The 25,181-nt window shown below is 35.8% G+C and overlaps 3 protein-coding genes across 3 annotated transcripts in view; 1 reads left to right on the top strand and 2 right to left on the bottom strand.

Moving 5' to 3' along the window:
• Nucleotides 1-1,509: 1,509 nt before the first annotated feature.
• Nucleotides 1,510-3,948, bottom strand: LOC107588531 (secretogranin-3-like). Its single transcript, XM_016276663.1, has 4 exons — nt 3,584-3,948; nt 2,174-2,226; nt 1,925-1,955; nt 1,510-1,847 (listed from the first exon to the last, which is right to left on the bottom strand). Exons 1-4 carry the CDS (start codon nt 3,666-3,668, stop codon nt 1,525-1,527), a joined length of 492 nt encoding a protein of 163 aa, XP_016132149.1. The 5' UTR covers nt 3,669-3,948; the 3' UTR covers nt 1,510-1,524.
• A 7,065-nt stretch (nt 3,949-11,013) lies between these two features.
• LOC107588543 (long-chain specific acyl-CoA dehydrogenase, mitochondrial-like) lies at nt 11,014-16,000 on the top strand. Its single transcript, XM_016276678.1, has 5 exons — nt 11,014-11,205; nt 12,920-13,096; nt 13,205-13,342; nt 14,151-14,290; nt 15,530-16,000. Exons 1-5 carry the CDS (start codon nt 11,114-11,116, stop codon nt 15,643-15,645), a joined length of 663 nt encoding a protein of 220 aa, XP_016132164.1. The 5' UTR covers nt 11,014-11,113; the 3' UTR covers nt 15,646-16,000.
• A 6,857-nt stretch (nt 16,001-22,857) lies between these two features.
• The window catches only part of tnfaip8l3 (tumor necrosis factor, alpha-induced protein 8-like 3), a 37,621-nt gene continuing 35,297 nt past the window's right edge, over nt 22,858-25,181 (bottom strand). The window contains exon 2 of the mRNA XM_016276691.1: nt 22,858-24,455. Within this exon, the coding sequence (XP_016132177.1) occupies nt 23,893-24,455 (563 nt within the window). The 3' untranslated portion in view covers nt 22,858-23,892. The remainder of the gene's footprint in view (nt 24,456-25,181) is intronic.

Here is a 25,181-nt window from a genome sequence, read left to right as displayed (position 1 = left end):
AGCTCAAAGCTCTTAAACAGAAGCTAAGTAGGAGGCGAATGTATTAAACAGAGATCTGAACTATGGAGCTGAAATCTGCCAGCAATTCTTGTCTGTCTGTAACCCAGTGAAATCACACAAAAACACCTCCCACTCTGTTATCTGCCATTATCTACCACATAGATCGACTTACACTGCCTTAACGCTTCCAGTAAACTCACCATCTGCCTGAAACGTGACACTGATCAAACGTCTGACGCTCATTCTGAGTCAGAGGTCTTAGGTGGTCTGAGTGCCTTTATGACATGACGGTGTCATAAAAAAAAACTTAAAGTGGTCATATTATAAGTTAATTGAGCTGCAAAAACTGCTTTTCCTTGGATAGCTGACATCAGGCATACATGAACACGTGACTGCCCACATCTATTCTGTGTTCAGAAACATGGTCCACCCAGTCTTGGTGAGGTAAAAAGAAGGACATAGAACAGGTATTCCTATTCCTAAACCCCATAAGAGCTAACAAGTAAAATGTGGTGAAGTCTGATTAGCACCTACAGCTCTGCAGAGCCTTTGTGATTTTGCGATTTTATTAAGAATCATAAATCACAATACATCACAATGTAACAGTGGATATGCAAAGAGGTTGTTATTGAAGGAAGACAACATATATTTACAAAACTACTGTATAACTGACCCAGCAGTAAACTGGTAGCCCATATGCAATAATAGTTTCACAATAGTTGGTTAGCCAATCATAACACAGGGCATACTTAAAATGCACAACGACTGCATATTTAATTGTAAGAGTCATAAAGTAGAAAATGAAACATGAAAAAAAAAAAATAAACAGTTGATTTTCATCCAAGAAATATCATAGGGTCGGGGAAAAATGGTAAAAGGAATAATGACATGACCTCTATGAGCTATTGTGCTATTATTAGAAGGGTTTTTAATGTGGGTGTATGTTTAGTCTGACTGCCCTGTTGTAGGGGACTGTGGGCTTTAATGCTACTGTATAAAACCTCCAGTACAGCAGCCTGTGGAGCGATAATCCTCTGATTCTCTCTCTCCTTCTCTCTCTCACTCTGTCTCTTTATCTCTACAAAATACCTCCTGATTGACCCATGGTGTCTGCCACCTGTTCCTGTATTTAGGATCACATACAGTCAAAGGGATGGATTAGCACTTTCAAAGTGGGAGATAATTAGGCTTAAGTCACAACTAAGAAAAATTTTCATTGATCTTTTACGCTTTCCTGAGGCTGGCTATTTTACTATTTAGAATCCACAATGTCCTGGCACAGAAAATAGTTAAATGGAATAATAACACAGTAAAATACATACTAAATGATAAGTGAAATAGCATGCAATTATAAAAGGACATAAATATGGTTACATTTTTATTTGGCAATGACTTAAATGTCTTGACTTTTTTTTTTTGTCAAATAGTCATATCAAAATGGGCATAAATAAAATACAGATGCAAAAAATTACATCTGGTTCATTCGTTAGACTGGAAACAGCAAGCTCATTGCATTGTGTACAGTCAGTGAAAGTGCAAACAACATACTTTGCAAAGTACACATACTACATAATGTGCTCTTCTGAATAAGGCTTTGCCAGCTTGGTAGTTGCAGTTCTTACCTTGGTATTTGTAGTCCATTCCATTCTTAGTAGAGTCATAATCATCGGCCAGTCTTCTGTTTTTGGTAGTGTCGGCCTCATCAGTACCGTATCGCTCATCCACAGAATCTGAGATGGGAGTCTCATTGTTTGACTCTTTGGACTTCTCAGCCAGAGACTTAAGGAAAGTGATGTCTTCATCCTCAGATTTTGACTCTGCCTCAGCTGGTGGCGTTGGCTTGGGTTCTGCATGGATGAACAGAAAACACTTGTGAGCTATTGATCACTGTGAAGCACTATGTCTGCATAAGATTATTCCTCACCTGCCTTCTTGATGCTGTCAGCTTCTGCAATCTGTTGGGGAAAAATAAATATAAGCACAGTCTTGACATTTACAGAAATTTGAATTTAAATATATTTGAAGTTAATGCATAAAACATCTATACCCGGTCAGAATCAAGGGTAGTACAACAGTACAACAGTAGTTGTGTCTGATGCAGATGTACAAAGTATATTTGTGTCTTTTACATAACATAGAAATTAACAATAAGTTCATATTTCTGAAATCACACCTGCTGTTCTAATGGCTTCTCTTCAGTCAGCTCTCGGTTATACATGCTCTTATCTGGAACAGGAAAGAAACACACAAACACATTTAATATAGGCAAAGATTACTGATGGTACAATAGATCAGTCATTGCAGACCTTAAAGAGACACCCAAAAACTGAATTTATTTTTGTGTTGCACAGAAGAAAGAAAGTCATTTCATTTAGAACAACGTGAGGGTGAGTAAATGATTACAGAATTTAAATGTCTGGATGAACTATGCCTTTAATACGCTCACACCGGATAACAAAAACACTATGACCAGGAGGACAATGAGAAAAAAAAAATCTGCAGTATCACTACAGTATCATGGCTCAGACTACTATTGATTGGTTATTACATTGTAATTATAATGTAAAGACTTTGTAACAACATAAACGAGTTTTTGCACCTACACTCTTAAAAATAAAGGTGCTTCACGATGCCATAGGATAACCTTTTTGTCTAAATGGTTCCATAAAGAACCTTTAACATCTGAAGAACCTTTCTGTTTCACAAAAGGTTCTTTAGGGCGAAAAAAGGTTATTCAGATTATAAAAAGGTAAGAAAGAGATGGTTCTTTAAAGAACCTTTGACTGAATGGTTCTTTGTGGAACCAAAAATGGTTCTTCTATGACATCGCTTGAAGAACCTTTTGAAGCACCTTTATTTTTAAGAGTGTATGTTGTATGAATCGACTATCATTTTAAAGGAATCAAGACACTATACATTTACACAAGACTATTTTTACCCTAAAGAAATAGTTATTAATATGCATTTTCTTCAATCTGTCTATGGTTGTTGAGATCTTTGATGCATTCAGTTGCAGTCCAAGCGGTCCAAGAGAAGCTGCCACGGAATAATCGGATTACAGGACAAAAGATTACAGGCCTCTGAAAACTGAGGCTAGAGCTTCCTATACAATAAATGATGAAAACAACAAACAAACAAACAAAATAAACCATCCAATTAATTCACCTTCTTCCCATATTTATATGGAGTTATAAGCCAATATAGGGTTTTCAATGATTAATATATACTGATGGCCAACATAATCCATATATACACATTACAGCCTATGTAAAATACAACTTAATACATATGTAATTGTTGAAATTAAACAGAGATCCTAACATTTACTTCCATTTGAAAGCACAGCATGTGCACGCTGAAGTCCAGACATGTTATTAATGAGTCAGTTGGACGCTGTCCTAAATATCAAAATATCAAAATATCGTCAGATTAATTTAACGTGGCCTATATATTAATCTATACATGAAGCAATTTTTTTGTTTTATTACACATCATGCATGTTTTGTGTGTTCCACTCAGTCGGATTCTAATATATTGGACCGATGTGTTGGATTATAGGCTTGTTGGTTATTCAGTAACTCACCGTCGGGTCCGGCAGGTGTGGGAAACGCGCTGATCTGCGCTATCACAGCAAGGACAACCACCATCCCTACGCGTTTTGACGCCATCCTTCAGCTGGGGTTCAGATGTTTTCTCTCTCGCTCTCTCTGTTGTCCTCTGTGAAGAGAAACGCGCCGTTGGTTTGGCTTTGTGGAGCGCGCTGGGGTTGGCAGGATGCCGCGCGCTCTCTGCGCCTCTCCTCTATAAGCGCAAGGGCTTTAGCTCCGCGGGAGCTGTTGAGTGCCTGCAGTGCTGAAACCAGGTCGCTGGCTATAATTAACAGCGGATAAGCTGATGGGAGCTCCTCGTGTATAACGGGCCCTGACTCCAGCAGCTCATGGATGAGGGAGGAGGACGGCACGGTCACATCCGCCCATGTGCGTCAGTCTGAAGCACCTGCGTCACACGCGCATCTCGCATTCATTCATGCTGCGGGGCAGCAAACGACCGATGAGCGCAAAAAAGAGTAGATTAGAGACCAGACAAGACCAAAAGAACCAGTTTATGACAATGCAGATTGACATGCAAATTAAGAGGTATAGAGATATGGGTATAGAGAGAGCTTTGAGGTATAGGCTACACATGCGTTGGCTGGGAGCGATAGATAGATAGATAGATAGATAGATAGATAGATAGATAGCTTGTTATATTAGATTTCATATGTGCTTTTATGGATAAAGTGATATGGAGTATTGATGGATTGATATGGTTTTATAGGCAAAACTTGACAGCAATCTTGACAACAAGAAGGTATTGAAAATGTGTTGCCCAGGAAAAAAAGATACAGTTCATTGATGACCTTTTATGACACTGATGTCACCATGGGAACTGGCATTTTATGGGCCTTTTAGCAAACAATTATGAAACACAAAATCAATGATGAAACAACAAAAATACAAAGAGTTCTAAAATATTAAGCTTGAACTATTAAAAAGAACATTTTCCCTTCATTTTAGGAAGATTTTATAATACATTATTTGTCAAATACATATAGCACTTACCCCAATAAAAATATGGCATGCTAACCTGACTTTTATGAAGGAAAAAACAACCTTGTCCTGCAAAACACAGTTCATTATGCTCAGTTGTTTACCCAAAGCTGTTATAAAAAGGGGATAAAATACACATTTTAATTTGAAGGGCAGAATGTACTGAAATTATTCTAATTTAAGAAGGTCTTAAACTAGAGAGCAGCATATAAAACCACTGGGAGACAAAAACATTTTATTAATTCAACTTTTGATCAAAAACTTCTATCAGAAAAGCTACGAACCTTGTGACAGTGTTCCCATGTAATACAATAGGGATAATATTGTAATACACTCTTAATACTAAAGGTGCTTCACGATGCCATAGATTAAGAGCCTTTTTGTCTAAATGGTTCCATAAAGAACCTTTAACATCTGAAGAACCGTCCTGTTTGTGGCAAAATATGTTTCTTCAGATTATAAAAAGGTATGAGATGGTTCTTTAAAGAGCCTTTGACTGAATGGTTCTTTGTGGAACCAAAAATGGTTCTTCTATGGCATCGCTCTGAAGAACCTTTTGAAACAGTTTTATTTTTAAGGGTATATGTTAGCAGAAAAATACAAAGAGAAAAGATCAAATGACTAATTTAATTTTTTTCATTTGTCTTTGCTTGTTTCCTTTTGATGCCTCCTCATTTTTATTTTGCACTTACTATACTTACAAACATTGAGTCTGTATCTCTAGTGTATATTTATTGCATAAATCGAATCTTTACAGAAGTTGATGTATATGCTTATATGACTTTATATTCCTATATATATATATATATAGAGAGAGAGAAGTCGTGGCCTAAAGGTTAGAGATTCGGACTCGTAACCCAAAGGTTGTGGGTTCGAGTCTCATACCGGCAGGGATTGTAGGTAGGGGGAGTGAATGTACAGTGCTCTCTCCCACCTTCAATACCACGACTGAGGTGCCCTTGAGCAAGGCACCGAACCCCCAACTGCTCTCCGGGCGCCGCAGCATAAATGGCTGCCCACTGTGTGTTTACGGTGTGTGTGTGTGTGTGTTCACTGCTGTGTGTGTGCACTTAGAATGGGATAAATGCAGAGCACTAATTCCTAGTATGGGTAACCATACTTGGCCACATGTCACGTCACTTTTAATATGAAAAGATATATGAAATATTTTATACATATATAGACTAATGCTTATTTGACATGACTTAACATGACTTGACATGACTTCGATTATCTTGGGAGGTTGTGAGTTGCTCATGGTGAATGTGTTTTGTGCAGGAGGAGTGTGTTAAACAGCTCATGATTTGCCTCTGCAGGTCACACGCATGAGCTGCCTGTGTCAGTGCATACAGGCTGTCAGGTGACATGTGACCTCAAATAGCTTCATCAAATGAACAATGAACAGTGTTGGGGAAAGTTACTTTTAAAAGTAATGCATTACAATATTGTATAATTACGTTACTAAGTTACTTTTTATGGAAAGCAATGCGTTACGTTACTTTTGCGTTACTTTTTAAATATGAACAGGGCTTGATTGTTTTTAATATAAGAAGTTCTATTTATAGCAAATGTAAAAGCCCTTTCACACCAAAAAGTGTAATGAATAAACCTCAGGCTGAAGGAAGAGTAAATTCACGTCTGTACAGTAAAACGCAGGAGAAGAAGGTTCAACAGTCTTCAGCAATAAAAAAAACAATGAAGCACTATTGTTAGTTTATCTAAAGTCATTTTTGCTTATTAGCATGGTGAAGGTTCAACAGTCTTCAGCAATAAAAAAAACAATGAAGCACAATTGTTAGTTTATCTAAAGTCATTTTTGCTTATTAGCATGGTGAAACTGGATCATCAAAGGTCAGCAGCAAAGACATTAGTTAATAAAATTGGATTAGATACATTTGTGTTATTTAACACTTTTAATTATTGGAGGTTTGCGTCATATTCTGAGTTGTTTTTGTGAGTGGGATGAATTAATGCACATTCACATTTAGTCTAGAACTACATCATGTTCACACAGCGCACACAACGCCTCTGTGCTTCTGATTTCTCTCAATATGGGGACAGGAGACTTGTCAATCAATAAATGGGAAAACAAAGTAACTGGCGTTACTTTTTTGAAAAAGTAATTCTGATATTTTCTTGTAAATTAAAAAAGTAATGCATTACTTTACTAGTTACTTGAAAAAAGTAATCTGATTGCGTAACTCGCGTTACTTGCAATGCGTTACCCCCAACACTGACAATGAATATCCTTTCATGTGTTATGAGAACATTAAGCATCTGATTATTGAGAAATCATTATCAGCTTGGCAGATGCACATGAGATACATCCCTGTTATCAAATTCTGCAAAACTTTAATTTAATTTAATTTTAAATTTAATTTAAAAAATATATTTTTTTATTGGTCATATATCAGGGTAGGTTTATTTCAAGATCAATTGTATAGGCCCATATAAAGACTTATTAAAATTGCTAATTTATATTTTAGAACGAATGCATGGTGAACGTTTGTGTAAATGCCCCAATATAAGTTGCCATAATGGGAATTTGTCATTAACCTATAGACAGTGTTTTTCAGATTTCACTAAATAAGAACATGCTGTTTTGACTTTCACATCTTCTAATATTTAATATATTTTAGAACGAATGCATGGTGAACGTTTGTGTAAATGCCCCAATATAAGTTGCCATAATGGGAATTTGTCATTAACCTATAGACAGTGTTTTTCAGATTTCACTAAATAAGAACATGCTGTTTTGACTTTCACATCTTCTAATATTTAATATATTTTCTTTAAACATAAGCTAAAATGTTACTTAATGTAGGTAATTTTTTGAATTTGTATACTTTATTTCATTACAAAAGCTAACTATAATTTGAAAGTATCATTTTTACTTTTGGTTAGTCAATGTTTAGTTTAGTTTACATACTATAAAGGCAACTTTGAAAGACCTTAATTTTTATTACGAAAATAGTAATAATAATAAAAAAAAACATCAACACTCTCGTGTCAAGTGAAAATATGATTTTAAACAAAGTACATTTTTCTTGTGTGCGGAGTGTTATTTAGACAAAATAAACAAAAGAGGTTTGAACAGAAAACCTTCATTTTCAATCAAGAACACGGTTGTTTCTTCATGTCTTCCAACCATTTATAGGGTAAATTTGTGTTTGATCTGTCAAACTGTTTGTTTGGTGTATTGAGGGCATGACGGGGTTTGTGGGTACTGTTCCTAATTCATATGACCGGTTCTGTTCACCCACCACAATCTTGTCAAAGCAGATTTTCACTGATCTCAGAGCAGTAAGGTTTCAAGTGTTCTATATTTGTCTTAAAACCACTTTGAGATTTCTTTTGCACATTCAATATTTGCAATATTTCCAATATCTATTTGCGCTGATCAAGGCATCACCTTTCACTGTGCACGAGTTGATATGCTTCTGTTCGTGTATGTTTGCAGCAGCAGCAGACAGCTCTGCGTCTGTGTGAAAGTGGGACAGAGGTCATCCGGCTCTTCTCTGTGAGTCTGAACACAACAGGCTCTTTGTTCAGATTCTTCATTAGCACTGCTCCACATGTTCTGCACAGCATCAGTCTCTCAGCCTGTGACACTCATGCATCAGTTTCTGCATCACAAGGCTTTTAATGCAGCTTATATTAGAGCCAGTTAGTTGAGAATGCAATGAGACAGCATTGATAAAACAAAACAATTAGATGCAACACAATGATTAAAAAAAAATCATATTTTATATAGGCTACTTGCATACTCATAACCTGCTAGTAAAATGCACAAATAATTACGAAGAAAATAAAGGGATTTTTGATGTGTTTATTATTGGTGTCCAGTAGAGGTCACTAATGTCTTATTTCTATTGCTATCGTTAGTTAGGTCTATCTCTGCTGTAGAGTGTTATTGTGTATGTTTGCAGCAGCAGCAGACAGCTCTGCGTCTGTGTGAAAGTGGGACAGAGGTCATCCGGCTCTTCTCTGTGAGTCCGAACACAACAGGCTCTTTGTTCAGATTCTTCATTAGCACTGCTCCACATGTTCTGCACAGCATCAGTCTCTCAGCCTGTGACACTCATACATCAGTTTCTGCATCACAAGGCTTTTAATGCAGCTTATATTAGAGCCAGTTAGTTGAGAATGCAATGAGACAGCATTGATAAAACAAAACAATTAGATGCAACACAATGATTTAAAAAAAATCATATTTTATATAGGCTACTTGCATACTCATAACCTGCTAGTAAAATGCACAAATAATTACGAAAAAAATAAAGGGATTTTTGATGTGTTTATTATTGGTGTCCAGTAGAGGTCACTAATGTCTTATTTCTATTGCTATCGTTAGTTAGGTCTATCTCTGCTGTAGAGTGTTATAGGCAGTGTTGCCAACTTAGCAATTTTGTTGCTAAATTTAGTAACTTTTCAGACTACCCTAGCAACTTTTTCTTCCAAAAGAACCTAGCAACAAATTTAGCAATTTAAAAAATTTATTTGGCAACTTTTAGCAACTTTTGATAAGGACTCAGATAATAAAAAGGCACACATTTTCCATCCAAATGACACAAAAAGAGGAAACCACAGATGCCTAGCAGTACACACATCACGAGAATTGAGTTAATTGATATTTGCAATTGTTCAATTTAATAATAATAATAATAATTGAATAATTTGATAATTGAATATTTGTTCATTTATGATACACTTTGTTAGTAGCTTGTACCTGCGATTGTTGATCAGTTCGTACACTAAGACAAATTGAAAATCTTTCAGGACATTATCCATTATCCATTGTAACCTGTAACCCGAAAACACAATGCGTAATTTAAAATGCAGGTAAAAAAAAACATTACAGAAAATTATTTTATATTAACATAGTAGATTGTGCCTTATTTTTACAGACTTTTCTTAGAGTGTAGTATACTAACTAACTACTAATACACTGCTTAAAGCATATTAGTTGAGAAGGTGTAGAATTACTAGTTTAGTAGCTACTAAAAAAACTTAAATTGAAATCATTCAAAAATGTGTACGTTTTTAATAATTCAATGTATTTAAAAATACAGTTATTTATATTTTAATATTATAGCATGCATATTATTTTACAAACAAATCTAAATTAACACATATAAAATATATTTTTTGCTGAGATTTGATGATGTGACAATTTTGCATTTAGCAACTTTTAGCAACAAATCGACCTTCCTTTAGCAACTTTCTCTGAAAATTAGTTGGCAACACTGGTTATAGGCTAGCTGTTAGTACATGGTTAGTAGCCTACATGTTAGTACATGGCATAACAACACCATTATTCATTCACTACTCTGAATAAAGGCATTTCATTATATACAGGGCTCAGATAGTGTCGATAGTATACCAGTCATTCTTGAGAAGTGGGACAAAACAGGGTGCAAAATTGAAAAAATAAAACCTTGTACTCAGACAAAGGAAAATACATTTATGTATCTCATATGTACTAAGCTACTGAGCTATGCTTTGATACTGTCACGAATTCGGTCCATGGACTTCCGTTTATTCACCACCAGAGGTCACCCTTTCCTTTACATTGACTCTCGCACAACTCAAACTGTTGCATAGCACCCCGGACTACATATCCCATCATTCCTTGTACGATTTGCACACTGCACTGATTTGTACTCATTGCACACAGCTGTTTCTAATCACCTCACTCACTATATAACACCCACTCTAACCATATTCTAAAACTAAAACTTAGCAGAGCCTGTCTGACACTGCTGTACTCTGCAGAGGTGAACTGTGGCTAGGGGGTCCTTTAGAGTGACAGCTGCCCCTGATATTCATTCATTTATTACATTTTATTGAATGTCTGACGGTGTTGACAAAAAGTGGGGACGCAACTTTAAAATCTTACGAAACATGCATGTGTCATTAAAAAACAACCTTGCTTTGATAGGAGATATTATTAAGTGTTGCTTTTGATAAAAACAAGCTCTTTTTCATCATTAAAAAAAAACATTTTTATCCATTTTATTGCATATGAATGATTGAACCCTTCTCTGTGGACACACTGTTTTAGATGTAGTGAGAGGACATTAAGAAACACAGATTTGGTATAATAATGAGAAAATTAAATTAAAGGTGATACTTGTGTTAAATGCATTCTACTATAAATCCCTCATGCCATTTAAAATTGAAAATATTTGTACTTTTAAACCTAATAGCAGTTACACTTGCTGGACCTGTTTTGTCCCATGTCTCAAGAATGACATTCAGTGACAAACAATTACTATCAAGACTAATTCACGTGTTTTAATTTTTTTTAGAATGTCTTGGAATATTTCTAGTGAATTACAGCCATGCGTTCAGCTTCTATTTGACAACATCGGCGTTAGAGTAAAAGGACTCTTATTTTGACAGGTTGTCTTTACGTCTTTAGGCGGAAGAGTCCTCTCTTTAATTAGAGTAAAGTTCACGGACGATATTTGACCTGTCAAATATTGCGCCTCAGATTTTGAGTTGATCACGTCCACATCAGCATGTTTGCACTAAAGGCATTAAGGGTTTTTTCTCCTGCGACGACAAATGTTTATTTGCGGAGTAAACAGGCGTTCAGCGTGACTATGTCGAGGTGAGTCTCATTTGTGTTGACTTTATTGTTTTCATTATCGTTCGTGTTATATCATAGTTTCATCATAATTCACAGAAATAGTTCATTTTTGGTAGTTCTCGTTTTAGTTATTTATTTCTCTGATGCATGAAAGCAAAAACGATGCATTTTTACATATGAACAACATTTAAATTTGTATTGTAAAAAATCAATAAGGAAACTGGTAGGTGTTGTTACTAAAACATTGGTGTAAACAATAAAGCTAAGAACTATCTCTAAAAACATGAAATATATGTGACCCTGGACCACAAAACCAGTATTAGGTGTCAATTTTTCAAAATTGAGATTTATACATCATCTGAAAGCTGAATAAATAAGCTATCTGTTGATTTATGGTTTGTTAGGATCGAACAATATTTGGTCAAGGTACAACTATTTGAATATCTGGAATCTGAGGGTGCAAAAAAATCAAAATATTGAGAAAATTGCCTTTACATTTGTTCAAATGAAGTCCTTAGCAATGCATATTACTAATCAAAAATGTAGTTCTGATATATTTACAGTAGGACATTTACAAAATATCTTCATGGAACATGATCTTTACTTAATATCCTAATGATTTCTGGCATAAAAGAAAAATCTATAATTTTGACCCATACAATGTACAAATATCCCCCAGCGACTTAAGACTGGTTTTGTGGTCCAGGGTCACATATTGTCTTTTAAAATATAGCATGCAAGGCAGCTTAATAAGGTCCACCGAACAATTAAAGTTATTATTTTTCCTGTTAACTTTCTATAGTAAAGAATATGATCATATCAAATCCTTCCCCACATTATATGTCTGCAATAAAACATCTTTTTCAGCATTACCAATGTGATCAGAAATGTTGAATTTACATTATCATAATGACAAATAAGGAGGGCAGCTATATATAAAATTGTGGGAAAGAAAAAATATAATCTCATTGTAGTTTTGTTGTAACATATCATCCTGAATGGTTAAAAATAGCAAACAAAAAGGGTTAATCAGAAGGTTAATATGTGCTTTTTCAAATTACACTGGTGTTTCTTACATTTACATACGTAAATGTTTTTTTTTTTTTTAGAATGAAATTAGAATGCAAATATTAACAAAAAAGTATAATGGTATTATGCTTTTCCGTATATGGACAGTTTTGTCTTTTATGGTACCTTGGAGTAATGAATATGGTTGAATATATTATTAAACGGGATGATATATCAGTGGTAATTAGGGATGCACGATATATCGGCCACCATATCGGTATCGGCCGATAAATGCTCATTTTTTTCTGTTATCGGTATCGGCCTGCGCATTCATTTTGATTCTTTACATGTGTAATGATGTCCAGTGACTTGTTTGCATTATTTATGCATAATTTTATTTATTTGTAAGGCTTTTTTATGACTAAATTTGGTAATGGGAGAGTAAAAATATTTTTAAAATGTACACCGTTCAAACTAGGCTGCTTATGTTGAAGTGTTTGGGATGTGGCTTTTAATGATGAGACCTTTTTTGTAATCAGGCTCTCAAAAAGTATATAACAATTTGGATATAGATTTATCGGCCAACATATCGGTTATCGGCTTTCAAAAATAAAGAATAATCGGTTATCGGTATCGGCCAAAATTTTCATATCGGTGCATCCCTAGTGGTAATAATATATTTATAATATTTGGAGAACTATAGCAAAGGGGTTCATTTGATTCCCAGAATGCAGCATGCGGAGGTCCAGCATGGGGAAACAGCAGCACCCTTTCGACCAGAAACGTCCATGGCCAAGACACTGATGGACATCGGCACCAGACGGATCTTCTTAGAGGAGCATGACCTGTTCCGTCAAAATGTGAGGCGTTTTTTTCAGGAGGAAGTTGTTCCGTATCACACTCAGTAAGTCACCAGTGTGGTTCATCGCTCTCTGAATATGACATAATAGATACAGAATGAAAATGTAATAGATACAGAATGAAAATGTATGCACATACTGTATGCTTATAGGTGGGAGAAGGCTGGTGAGGTCAGCAGAGAGGTTTGGAAAAAGGCCGGAGAACATGGATTGCTGGGAATATATACACCTGAGGAGCATGGAGGAATCGGAGGGGACCTCCTGTCTGCTGCTATAGTGTGGGAGGAGCAGTGAGTAGCCCCGCCTTCACCGGTCTATCATAGTAGCTCCTCCCTTACCTGTCTGATCCTACAGTGGATTGGGCAAAATTCAGAATTTTAAAACTCTCTTTCTATTTCAAATCATGAATGTGAATTTCAGTGGGACATCCCATAGGAATTTAAATTTTAATGACGGGAAGAGGAATTTACTGAACTGTAATTCAGTCAAATTTATCATAGTTATACAACAGGAGTTATGCAATAAAATATAAAATCAATGAATTGGACCGATTAGATATAGACTGAGATATGTTTCGTGTTCAGTCCTGTCAAAATAATTACCACGGTCATCAAAACAAATTTGAATTTTGCTACCACAAATCAACACAAACATCACAAAATGTCTTCCATATTCTGTTCTGAAAGTGTAAAATAGAAATATATTAAATTTTAATAATAAAATGAAATATTGAATAATAGATACAAATAAATATAGACATATACAGTGGGGCAAAAAAGTATTTAGTCAGCCACCAATTGTGCAAGTTCTCCCACTTAAAAAGATGAGAGAGGCCTGTAATTTTCATCATAGGTATACCGTAGCAAACCAGTCATATGTTTTAAACTTATAGCAGTCAGTTTTTTAATCAATTCAATCATAATTCTACTTCCTTAAATTCAAATTTGAATTCCAATTCTATGTTTTGCTTGCTGTCTCAGTTCAAATTCAGTTTCGAATCAAGCACAACGCTGAATGTCTAGGATGTAGGTTTTTCCCTTGGCTTTGTGTGTCTGTGTTTGTAATGTAGTGCGTGTTCTGGCTCTATTTGTGTTGTAGAATGTACTGTAACTGCAGTGGTCCTGGGTTCTCTCTTCACTCTGAGATTGTAATGCCTTATATCAGTCACTATGGCTCTAAGGCTCAGATCGAGCACTATATTCCACAGATGACTGCTGGGAAATGCATCGGAAATTTTTGTTGATACTGATTATTATTTACATTGTTATAGGAATATAAATAAAAAACTACAGAAAAATGGTCCCTTTAATTACTAATTAATTAATCATTTAATTTTTGTTATCAGTAAATAAAGAATCATTAAAATACTGTTTTATCTTTTATAAAAGCTCTGCATCATTTTTCCACGTAAACAATGAAGCTTTTCTATTTTAATCTGTGAATATGTACAGCACTGTTCTCTCATGTCTAATGTAATTTTGACATGCTCCATTCTTTTTAATAGTCTAATTGCCTGGTTCACATAACAATAAACACTGAAATATGATGAAAAATCTATTAGGATTAGACTGAAATGATTAGGAAACAAACTACATATAAACTTCAGAAGGATTCAGGTTCTAAACACAACAAGCAAGAGCAAAAGATTTGGTGAACTTTGACACATTTTACTCATCATTAGTTCTTCTGGAGATTAGTATCTGTCCTACTTCCACTCTATTACCTTCCTGTGACTGGCTGGACCAAGTTTCTGAACACTTTATAGGCATTGTTGACATGTGAACGGCTATAGTTTTTGATGACAGAAAACTAGCAACTTCAGAACAAGCCACAACTTGATTTTAATAAAGAGAGAATTTTTAGTTATTTCTTTTTTTCTATTGTAAAATGCCTCTTTCAGAGCCTTCCGGAATATTCATACATGACCAGTCTTTTAAAATAATATTGCTATTTATATATTGTTAGTTATATTGCTTAGTGCAATAATAAAAAATAAAAAAAACAGCTTTTAGAGATCGTCTAACCCCAAAACGAGATACAAATATATATGTTCCACACAAAAAATTAAATAAAAAATGTTGAACTATTAAGAGTCTTTTACTTTCATGACAATGAAGCACATTTTCCTCACAAATTCTTATGTTTGTTATAAAAGATGAGTACATTTCTGGTCCTCATTACTTTAATGTAAGACTACTTATATATTATTTAAATTGTGATGTATTCATAGATATTTGCAGTATCTCTTATGTGTTTCAGTAATGAGAGTGATTTTTTTTCCTAATGATAATAAGAATTTGAGGGGAAATGTGATTGCCATGAAAATGTAACTATGTAAAAAATTGTAATGGTCCTAAAAATAGGCTTTAATTAATATAATTTTGAGGTGAAATATGACGGGAACATTCTTGAGATTCACCCAGCCAGATTTTCAATCTCGACTCATGAATGAAATGCATTAGAAACATTTTAATGATTGTCTCATGTGCTCTCTTTCAGGGCCTTTGCAGACTCCAGAGTTCAACCCATCTACGGTGGAACCAACGAGATCATGAAAGAACTCATCTCACGCAACATCGTTAGTAAAAAATAAATGCAGGGAATATTAAAAAGATGAGGGTTTGATTTGGTGCCTCTTATTTCTGTAGCTGGAGCTTCACTGATTGTTGATTAGAAAAATGATTTCAGATAAGTTATTCAACGCATACAAAATGTTCATGTCATGTGAAAGTCTGCTTATATCATATGATGTCTGCAGAGAGAAGGTATCTTCTGTTTGTGAATCTGTGCTGCATGTATGGATATTTTAAGCAACATTTGCCTCAGTTTGCACCACTAAATGCAGAAATGTGTAAACATCAGATGCTTTTGTAGTGATTTGATTGTTTTGATATGTGAATACCAACTTTGTATACTATTAAATCTTTATAAAGATATTTCTAAAGATGGCTCTTATGTTCTGTCATCTAACAATGTGAATCTCTTTTCTTCAAAGACACCTTCAGGATACTAAAAATGGTCTGTGAATTTTAATCATGCACTGTTATGATTTGTGTAAACAAAGAGAGTGTGTGTAAGTTCATGTGTGCTTTATGAGCCTTTGGCTGGATGGCGGGTCCATAGTTAGTCATATAGCAGAGGTGGGTGGTCTGTGAGAGTTAGTTGGTGGGTGTTATAAAGAGATTAAAACCAGAGTGTTCAACTCTCTCCATCCCGCCCGCTTTCTGTCATGGGTGTAATTATAGAGCAGTTTTCCTTTTATTCAAAGATATTCAAATATAGTGGCGTGCTATGAAAGTTCAGGCTAACTATAGATTAGACCGAGGAGAGAAAATCGTCTTTCAAAAGCAAGTTTGACTGTCGGTCAGACGATCAAAGTCATGGTTCACAAATGAATCGTTCTTTTGAGCTGATATTTTTAATGATTCGATCTTAGTGTTTCGAAAAGCGTTCGTAAATCCCTAGTTTATGAGGGAGAACAAAATGGAACAAAGCACAAATACTGGAACAATAGCCAAACCAAAAACAACATTTAAGACCGTTTTTCAGTGAGAGTGAGACAATTTTATGACAATTTAGAAAACATTGTGATGAGAGAAGTCATTGAGAAATCATTGAGTGACGAATCAAACCAACAGTTTCTAATCGATTCAAATCGTCTAAACAAACGGATTCATTAAAGAGTCAGGCTATATATATATATATATATTTATATTTATATATAAACCCTCTGGCACAGGGTTGCCAAGTCTGTGGTTTTCACGTGGAATTTTGCTGCTTTTAAAGTGTTGCTGTGGGTTGATTTTTGTTCACCTGTGGATTTAAGGTTTGAAATGCTGCATGAATTATATTTGGCTGAGATTTCTTGCATTGAACCAATGACAATACTGTGCTACTGTATTATGTTAAGATCTGGTAGGGAGCCTTTAAGTTGTGTTTATGATCACTAGTGTTTTCAATTTGCGTAATAGTGACTATTTAAATATGCACTTTAGGTATGGGAATTGCATTATTTTAAATTTTTGAATGGCCATTTTTGGCCTTGTTTTGCAGACCTGGCAACCCTGCACATCTCCACCGCTTTGATCTAAGCACTGTCATTCACTAATCGATTCAAATCGTCTAAACAAACGGATTCATTAAAGAGTCAGGCCATATATATATATGGCACAGGGTTGCCAAGTCTGTGGTTTTCACGTGGAATTTTGCTGCTTTTAAAGTGTTGCTGTGGGTTGATTTTTGTTCACCTGTGGATTTAAGGTTTGAAATGCTGCATGAATTATATTTGGCTGAGATTTCTTGCATTGAACCAATGACAATACTGTGCTACTGTATTATGTTAAGATCTGGTAGGGAGCCTTTAAGTTGTGTTTATGATCACTAGTGTTTTCAATTTGCGTAATAGTGACTATTTAAATATGCACTTTAGGTATGGGAATTGCATTATTTTAAATTTTTGAATGGCCATTTTTGGCCTTGTTTTGCAGACCTGGCAACCCTGCACATCTCCACCGCTTTGATCTAAGCACTGTCATTCATCTTACTAAGGCTCCCCTGTTAGTGCACACTGTGAGGGGGTGTTTGAGTGTGTGGGTTGATTTGTAACCTGTCATGTCTTTCTGTTCTACCACAATTATTTAATTTCTGGGCGACCCGGCCCAGCACAGTCTTCTGTGGCAGCTAAATTTGGGCTCTCAGTCGCACATTCTTGATCTGTGAAGCCACTGTGTGGGCGATCCTGAGCTGTTAGGAAAATGGTGCCATTCCTAATTAACAAGCCTAGGCAGAGTCTGCTTATGTATGTCACTTTTTCTGTGCTAATTTTGGTGTGAATAATTTCCCCCAAAATAAGTTTTTTTTTTGTCCATACAAAAAAAAAAGTCAACTGGGTTCAAAACAACTCTAGCACTCATTGACTTTCATTGTATATGGGAAAAAAAAATACTAACCTTTGAGGCATTTGTGTGTGTGTGTGTGTGTTCTGATCCTGAGCTGTTAGGAAAATGGTGCCATTCCTAATTAACAAGCCTAGGCAGAGTCTGCTTATGTATGTCACTTTTTCTGTGCTAATTTTGGTGTGAATAATTTCCCCCAAAATAAGTTTTTTTTTGTCCATACAAAAAAAAAAAGTCAACTGGGTTCAAAACAACTCTAGCACTCATTGACTTTCATTGTATATGGGAAAAAAAATACTAACCTTTGAGGCATTTGTGTGTGTGTGTGTGTGTTCTCTTTAAAAATCATTAAAAAACAAATCTCTTAAAGCAGTTTTATGGTTAAGTTTAATTCATTCTCCAGAAACTGGTTACTGGCAAAACATCTGCTTTATTACAGAGTGCAGCAGTCGGCTTCCTGAAGTAAAATCTAATTTTCTCCGTAGGGAAATAGATTTTAAACAATAACTTATAAACCTTTAAAGACAGACCTCAGTACTGAGAGTTCCAAGTTTCTTAATCAATGGTATATGCTTTTTATTAAAGCCATCCGTATTTCATTCCAAACAAAATCAGTTAATCACAAGTGATGTTGTAATATAATTCCCAAACTTATGAGTATGAACTTAGCAGGAGGACATCTCCTAATATCCACACATAAGAGACAAACCAGACCATTTGTTAAAACTGGATAAAGGGATAGTTCACTCAAAATTGTAAATACTTATTCATGTTGTAGTAGAATCATACTTTCACTTTCTTGAGAACATCACTGGACTTATGTGCTGCAACTCAAATAAAACTACTGTAATAAGCTTTACTATAAGTTAAACATTCTTACTTATCAAGGGCCACGTTCACACCGCGGCAGAATATAGTCAGACCTTTATTTGAGTATTGCGCTCACGCATGTTTTGGTTATTTACGGAAGTGACAATCACATTCTTTCTCTTTAAAAATCATTAAAAAACAAATCTCTTAAAGCAGTTTTATGGTTAAGTTTAATTCATTCTCCAGAAACTGGTTACTGGCAAAACATCTGCTTTATTACAGAGTGCAGCAGTCGGCTTCCTGAAGTAAAATCTAATTTTCTCCGTAGGGAAATAGATTTTAAACAATAACTTATAAACCTTTAAAGACAGACCTCAGTACTGAGAGTTCCAAGTTTCTTAATCAATGGTATATGCTTTTTATTAAAGCCATCCGTTCACATTATTATTATTGATAAAACTTAATATATTGTTTCTATATATATAATCAACAACTTTGAATAGTTTTATAGTTCTCCATTGTTTTTAATTTGATTATGTTATTTGCAATGCTTCATGGGATTGTAGGTCTTCCCTCACTAGGTGTTAAATACAATGTAAGGTGTAAAAGTGTGTAATGTTGTGATTCACCTCGTGACTGATTGGCTTGGTTCAATGCTTATAATGCTTTAACAAAGACAATTGGAAAAATGAGTGGAAACCAATGTCGCTGCAAGTATAGGCGGGCACTAATGCATTCTTTAATGGAATAAATGCTCTTTAGATGTTATATTTAATTTTATTTTCTCACTACTACATTTGAATGGCTGTCAATGGAGAAAGAAGCTGTTGCCCTATATGCTGTAATTGTGTAGTTATAACATCTACCAGCAGGGACTAACTGGAGCAAGCCAACCAGTCAAACCTTGACCCCTTGGCTCATACAGCCATGACAGGGAATGTGGACCAGTGAGTGCTTAGTAACTTTTAAAAGTGAATGAATGGCAAGGAAAGTTCACCAGATGTTTGTCATTAAAGCGTCTTTGTCTTGCATTTCATTTCTGTCTTAATGCTTTTTAAATGTGTTCTTTCAAACACAGAGAAATGTCAGTCTGTTCTCTTATTTTTGTGTTCAGAAAAGAGGAATTAAAACTCTTTATGTTAATAGAAAAGGAAGTTTTAAAACTCTGACAGACATGGTTAGTAAATAGTGAGTCCTCTTCTCTAATTTAAAAGGATCTGCCTCATACAGCACTTCTTTGTGTTGTATGAAATGTGCCTTTAGTTGTGGTTGAATAGAGTTATTTAACTGAACTCCCATTAGTCACATCATCTAACGCTGCTTTCAAGTCATGTTAGAATGATCATATTTACAAGTTGAGCGCATGAGTAATAATTACCAGCGGGAAACCGGGCTTGTCAATTATTATGTCAGGAATTATGGCAGAAGCAGATTGTTATTGATCATAATACGTTGTACTTCTGAACGTTGATGATACAATTTAGTTTGTAAAAAGCTTGCCAGAAAACACTCATTTAGCCGAGGTTTACGAAGAAACCAAACGATTTCCATTTCCTATCTTTCTCTCTGGCAACACGAGAATGAGAAGATAGAAGATACATTATTAAAGCATAATTTGTTCATCTAATGTGATTCTTTTGGTTTTCAATATATAACATTAGTGCAAAAAGCTCCCTGTTGTTGACGGGAAATGAAAAAAAAGAGCAAAATATTAAATTGTACCACGACTCCATTTCATTCCAAACAAAATCAGTTAATCGCAAGTGATGTTGTAATATAATTCCCAAACTTATGAGTATGAACTTAGCAGGAGGACATCTCCTAATATCCACACATAAGAGACAAACCAGACCATTTGTTAAAACTGGATAAAGGGATAGTTCACTCAAAATTGTAAATACTTATTCATGTTGAAGTAGAATCATACTTTCACTTTCTTGAGAACATCACTGGACTTATGTGCTGCAACTCAAATAAAACTACTGTAATAAGCTTTACTATAAGTTAAACATTCTTACTTATCAAGGGCCACGTTCACACCGCGGCAGAATATAGTCAGACCTTTATTTGAGTATTGCGCTCACGCATGTTTTGGTTATTTACGGAAGTGACAATCACATTCTAGACTATAACTGATCTCACACCGGCAAAGCCCTGATGTGCGGATGGAACCGTGCAGGACAACTAGTTATCTGTCACATTACATAGTGCGAGAGAGCTCTGCGCTGAACATATGCGTTTAGTGCGTGGTTTGGGTAACTTGCAGGACATTTAGAAACTCGCACCTGTATGTAAATGTGGTTGTCAATCCCAAACACTGACAGTGTGAACACAGCCAAGGTCATCAAAGATGTCCCTGCAGAGTTATTCTAGTTAACCAAACATGTTGAGTAGAATAATGCTGCATTCCATTTAACTCATCCATCGAACTTCCTTTTTGGAAGATCACAATAAATGGACTTTCTAAATTGCAAAAGAATGGTTTATGATCAGGGGAGATAGAAATTGAAGTTGAGATATCCCACATCGGATATCACAATGGAACGCAGAATAGTATTCCCAGACAACAAACCAGTGTCAGCCCAGATCCGGCCCGCATGGATTTCACACGGGCCAGATTTGGACCGGATCTGGGCCAACGCTATGTTGCTGTCTGGGTTCTAACTGCCAGTAGACCCTTAACTGGCTAAACAGTATGGACCAATCAAACACAGATCAACCACAGTAGCTGAAATGACCAAAGGACACTACAGGAAGTTCATATGGATCGTTTAATGACAGATAATAGTGCTACACTCTGGGGTTACTGAACAGGCTTATGGAATAGTCACATTTCTCTTCTGCATGTACGTATACACACATTTACATGCTCTGAAACATCAGGATCTGGAAAAACCAAGCACAAGATCATGGTAGCTGTGACACTGAATCATTACAAAGGCAAAAGACAGAAGGCCAAAACCCCAAATTTTATTTACAGTCTTTCTGCTGCACTTCAGTTATGCATTTATTTTTGGCGTATGCTCTGTTCAACAAAGGTTTAGCAAAGGTTTGCGCCATTTCTCTTTTAAGCTCTCAACGCTTTAGGGATAGTTCATCCAAGAATATATAATTTTCATAATCATTTACTTGGCTTTATCTCATTCTAAACCTGTATGACTTTATTTCTACGGAAGAATCCAAGAGGTTGTGCAAAGAAAGTGAATAGGGTCAGACTCTATCAAGCTTTAAACGATATTCGAAGCTGTTGCATTCACATTGATTTACGTTCAAATGTGTTAAGAGAGCACATTCTGTCAGGTTTGCCAATGCTAATACCAAATAATTTTTTTTTTGCATCTTTCATAACTTATTGATTTGCACCAAATTGTATGTTTAAAAATTTGTTAGAAATAGCAGAAGGGGAAATTATCACTGAAAGTATCACTTTTATGGTACAGTTTTTTAGTATAGTATAGTTTTATTTTCCCCCCTTAATTACATTTTACAGAAAAAAACACCTTGATTATGCTAAACATCTCCTTTGTGTTCCACAATAAAAAATGAAGCCATACAGGTTTGGAACATCATGAAGTTGACTATAGAATGTTCATTTTGGGATGAACTATATCCCTTTAACTTTTGAGTAGATTAACTGGACATCTTAACTGGTTCTTATGGAAGTACAGAAGAAAGCGAGGGTTGCATTGCTAGGCCATTCTTAAAGGATATGTAGGGTCAGATTTCACATAGTGCAAATAAAGGAGCTCGTAATTTAAAACGTTCCTGCAATTGCACACAAAGGACAGGTTTTCGGGACACCGATTCATTCAGGTTCTCCACTTAATTGGATTTTCCCCAAACAATCATCTGGTACGTTGACAATACAGACCAGGATTTGACTTTAATCTGCATTTGGTTGACCATCCCTACAGGTTGGGTTACAATCACATCATCAAGTTATCATGACAGCCTAAATTTCAAACAAAAGCCAAAGAACACAAGTTGCGTAAAATCCCGCCATTCAAATTCCAGTAGCCTGATGAAGTCTCATCCGACGAATCGTGAACTGGAGGTTAAAGTGTGCCCTCATCACTTCAGTTATGCATTTATTTTTGGCGTATGCTCTGTTCAACAAAGGTTTAGCAAAGGTTTGCGCCATTTCTCTTTTAAGCTCTCAACGCTTTAGGGATAGTTCATCCAAGAATATATAATTTTCATAATCATTTACTTGGCTTTATCTCATTCTAAACCTGTATGACTTTATTTCTACGGAAGAATCCAAGAGGTTGTGCAAAGAAAGTGAATAGGGTCAGACTCTATCAAGCTTTAAACGATATTCGAAGCTGTTGCATTCACATTGATTTACGTTAAAATGTGTTAAGAGAGCACATTCTGTCAGGTTTGCCAATGCTAATACCAAATATTTTTTTTTTGCATCTTTCATAACTTATTGATTTGCACCAAATTGTATGTTTAAAAATTTGTTAGAAATAGCAGAAGGGGAAATTATCACTGAAAGTATCACTTTTATGGTACAGTTTTTTAGTATAGTATAGTTTTATTTTCCCCCCTTAATTACATTTTACAGAAAAAAACACCTTGATTATGCTAAACATCTCCTTTGTGTTCCACAATAAAAAATGAAGCCATACAGGTTTGGAACATCATGAAGTTGACTATAGAATGTTCATTTTGGGATGAACTATATCCCTTTAACTTTTGAGTAGATTAACTGGACATCTTAACTGGTTCTTATGGAAGTACAGAAGAAAGCGAGGGTTGCATTGCTAGGCCATTCTTAAAGGATATGTAGGGTCAGATTTCACATAGTGCAAATAAAGGAGCTCGTAATTTAAAACGTTCCTGCAATTGCACACAAAGGACAGGTTTTCGGGACACCGATTCATTCAGGTTCTCCACTTAATTGGATTTTCCCCAAACAATCATCTGGTACGTTGACAATACAGACCAGGATTTGACTTTAATCTGCATTTGGTTGACCATCCCTACAGGTTGGGTTACAATCACATCATCAAGTTATCATGACAGCCTAAATTTCAAACAAAAGCCAAAGAACACAAGTTGCGTAAAATCCCGCCATTCAAATTCCAGTAGCCTGATGAAGTCTCATCCGACGAATCGTGAACTGGAGGTTAAAGTGTGCCCTCATCTAGGAGTTTGTTTATCCCATCGCAGATCTTCCTCAGGTTAAGTCTGTACTCTTCAGATGGGCCATACAGCTTGGTCAGGAAATCCACATCTGCGAAATGGTTGAACACATGGTCGATCCGCGCGTGGGAGCGTGCGGTCAAGTGGTGCTCCACCAGCTCATGGAGAAGGTCCCTACATTCCATCAGCAGCTCGGAAAGAATGCCACGGTCGAATGTGTACTCCACCTCGTAAAAGCTCACCACCGTCATGGCCGCCTGGTTCATCTTCTTTTTGAAGCGTTCGACGGTCTCCATCTCATCAGGACTGAATTGGTGGTTTCGGTAGAGAATGCCAATCTTCAGGGCAATCTTGATGACATCTTTGATGATCTTGTGAGCTTCCTTCTTGCTTTTGGTGTATTCACGACTGGCCTTGTAGAGTTCGTCCAGAATCTCGCTGCTGGTATCATCTGTGAGGAGATTTGCCACGGCCATGGTGGCCATTTTACTCAAGATCTTCTTTTGGGCCTGAAGGGCCAAACTCTTGGAGTTGAAGCTCTCTTGCCCTATACAAACAAAGAAGAAAGTAAAGTTAGCCACTCCAAGAATTAGTTTTTTCTATCTCTCACATAAGTCAGTTTGAATGTCAACAATGTTCAGTTTTCTACAGAACATTGTTCTGTAAATGGGCTGCAGCGTTTTGAGTACCCAGGTCAAGGGCCGTCTAACAGACATCTCTGTCAATGTAATACCATGCTGAAAGGCTTTAAATATAAAACATTCCATCTGTCTTTCAACATGTTTTGCTCAAATAAGTGTGGGTGTTTTTCTGAACCTTTATTATTGTGGATACCTCTATTCAGTTGTTGTCAAATTAAATGTTCTAGCATTTTTAAAAGACTGATACATTCCTTTGGTGTTGAATTCTGTATCTCCACTCTTAGGCCCCGTCCACACAGAGACGCGTTTAGCTGTATACGCATACATTTTGTATCATATAGGCGTTTCGTCCACATGGATACGGCGTTTTGGGAGAGTGAAACCGATATTTTTTTAAACCGGGTCATCAGATTGTATAAATCTGAAAACGCCGCCCTTGCGTTTTCGTGTGGACAGCAAATCCGTATATTTTCTGAAACAATGACGTCATCAGCCCACGTCTCGCCCCTAGTCAGACACTGCTACGTCACGTGATAGCAACAAAAACATGAACAAACACTGAACGATTGTCTTTTTATCATCTAACATTAACACAGATTAATAAATGTATTGTTCCATGTTCGTTTGTATAC

Source organism: Sinocyclocheilus grahami, unplaced genomic scaffold (assembly GCF_001515645.1).
Source record: "Sinocyclocheilus grahami isolate Dianchi unplaced genomic scaffold, SAMN03320097.WGS_v1.1 scaffold105.1, whole genome shotgun sequence".
NCBI lineage: Eukaryota > Metazoa > Chordata > Actinopteri > Cypriniformes > Cyprinidae > Sinocyclocheilus > Sinocyclocheilus grahami.
Note: the sequence above shows the minus strand (reverse complement) of the source record. Positions and strands in the feature narration are given on the sequence as shown.

Excerpts from the sequence above, each read along its gene's own strand:
- LOC107588531 (XM_016276663.1), bottom strand. The coding sequence starts at position 3,668 with ATGGCGTCAAAACGCGTAGGGATGGTGGTTGTCCTTGCTGTGATAGCG. Across the intron at positions 1,956-2,173 it reads AGAAGCCATTAGAACAGCAG|ATTGCAGAAGCTGACAGCAT; the intron begins GTGTGATTTCAG and ends TTTCCCCAACAG. Across the intron at positions 1,848-1,924 it reads TGACAGCATCAAGAAGGCAG|AACCCAAGCCAACGCCACCA; the intron begins GTGAGGAATAAT and ends TCATCCATGCAG.
- LOC107588543 (XM_016276678.1), top strand. The coding sequence starts at position 11,114 with ATGTTTGCACTAAAGGCATTAAGGGTTTTTTCTCCTGCGACGACAAAT. Across the intron at positions 13,343-14,150 it reads GCTATAGTGTGGGAGGAGCA|AATGTACTGTAACTGCAGTG; the intron begins GTGAGTAGCCCC and ends TTTGTGTTGTAG. Across the intron at positions 14,291-15,529 it reads GAAATGCATCGGAAATTTTT|TGTCTCATGTGCTCTCTTTC; the intron begins GTTGATACTGAT and ends CATTTTAATGAT.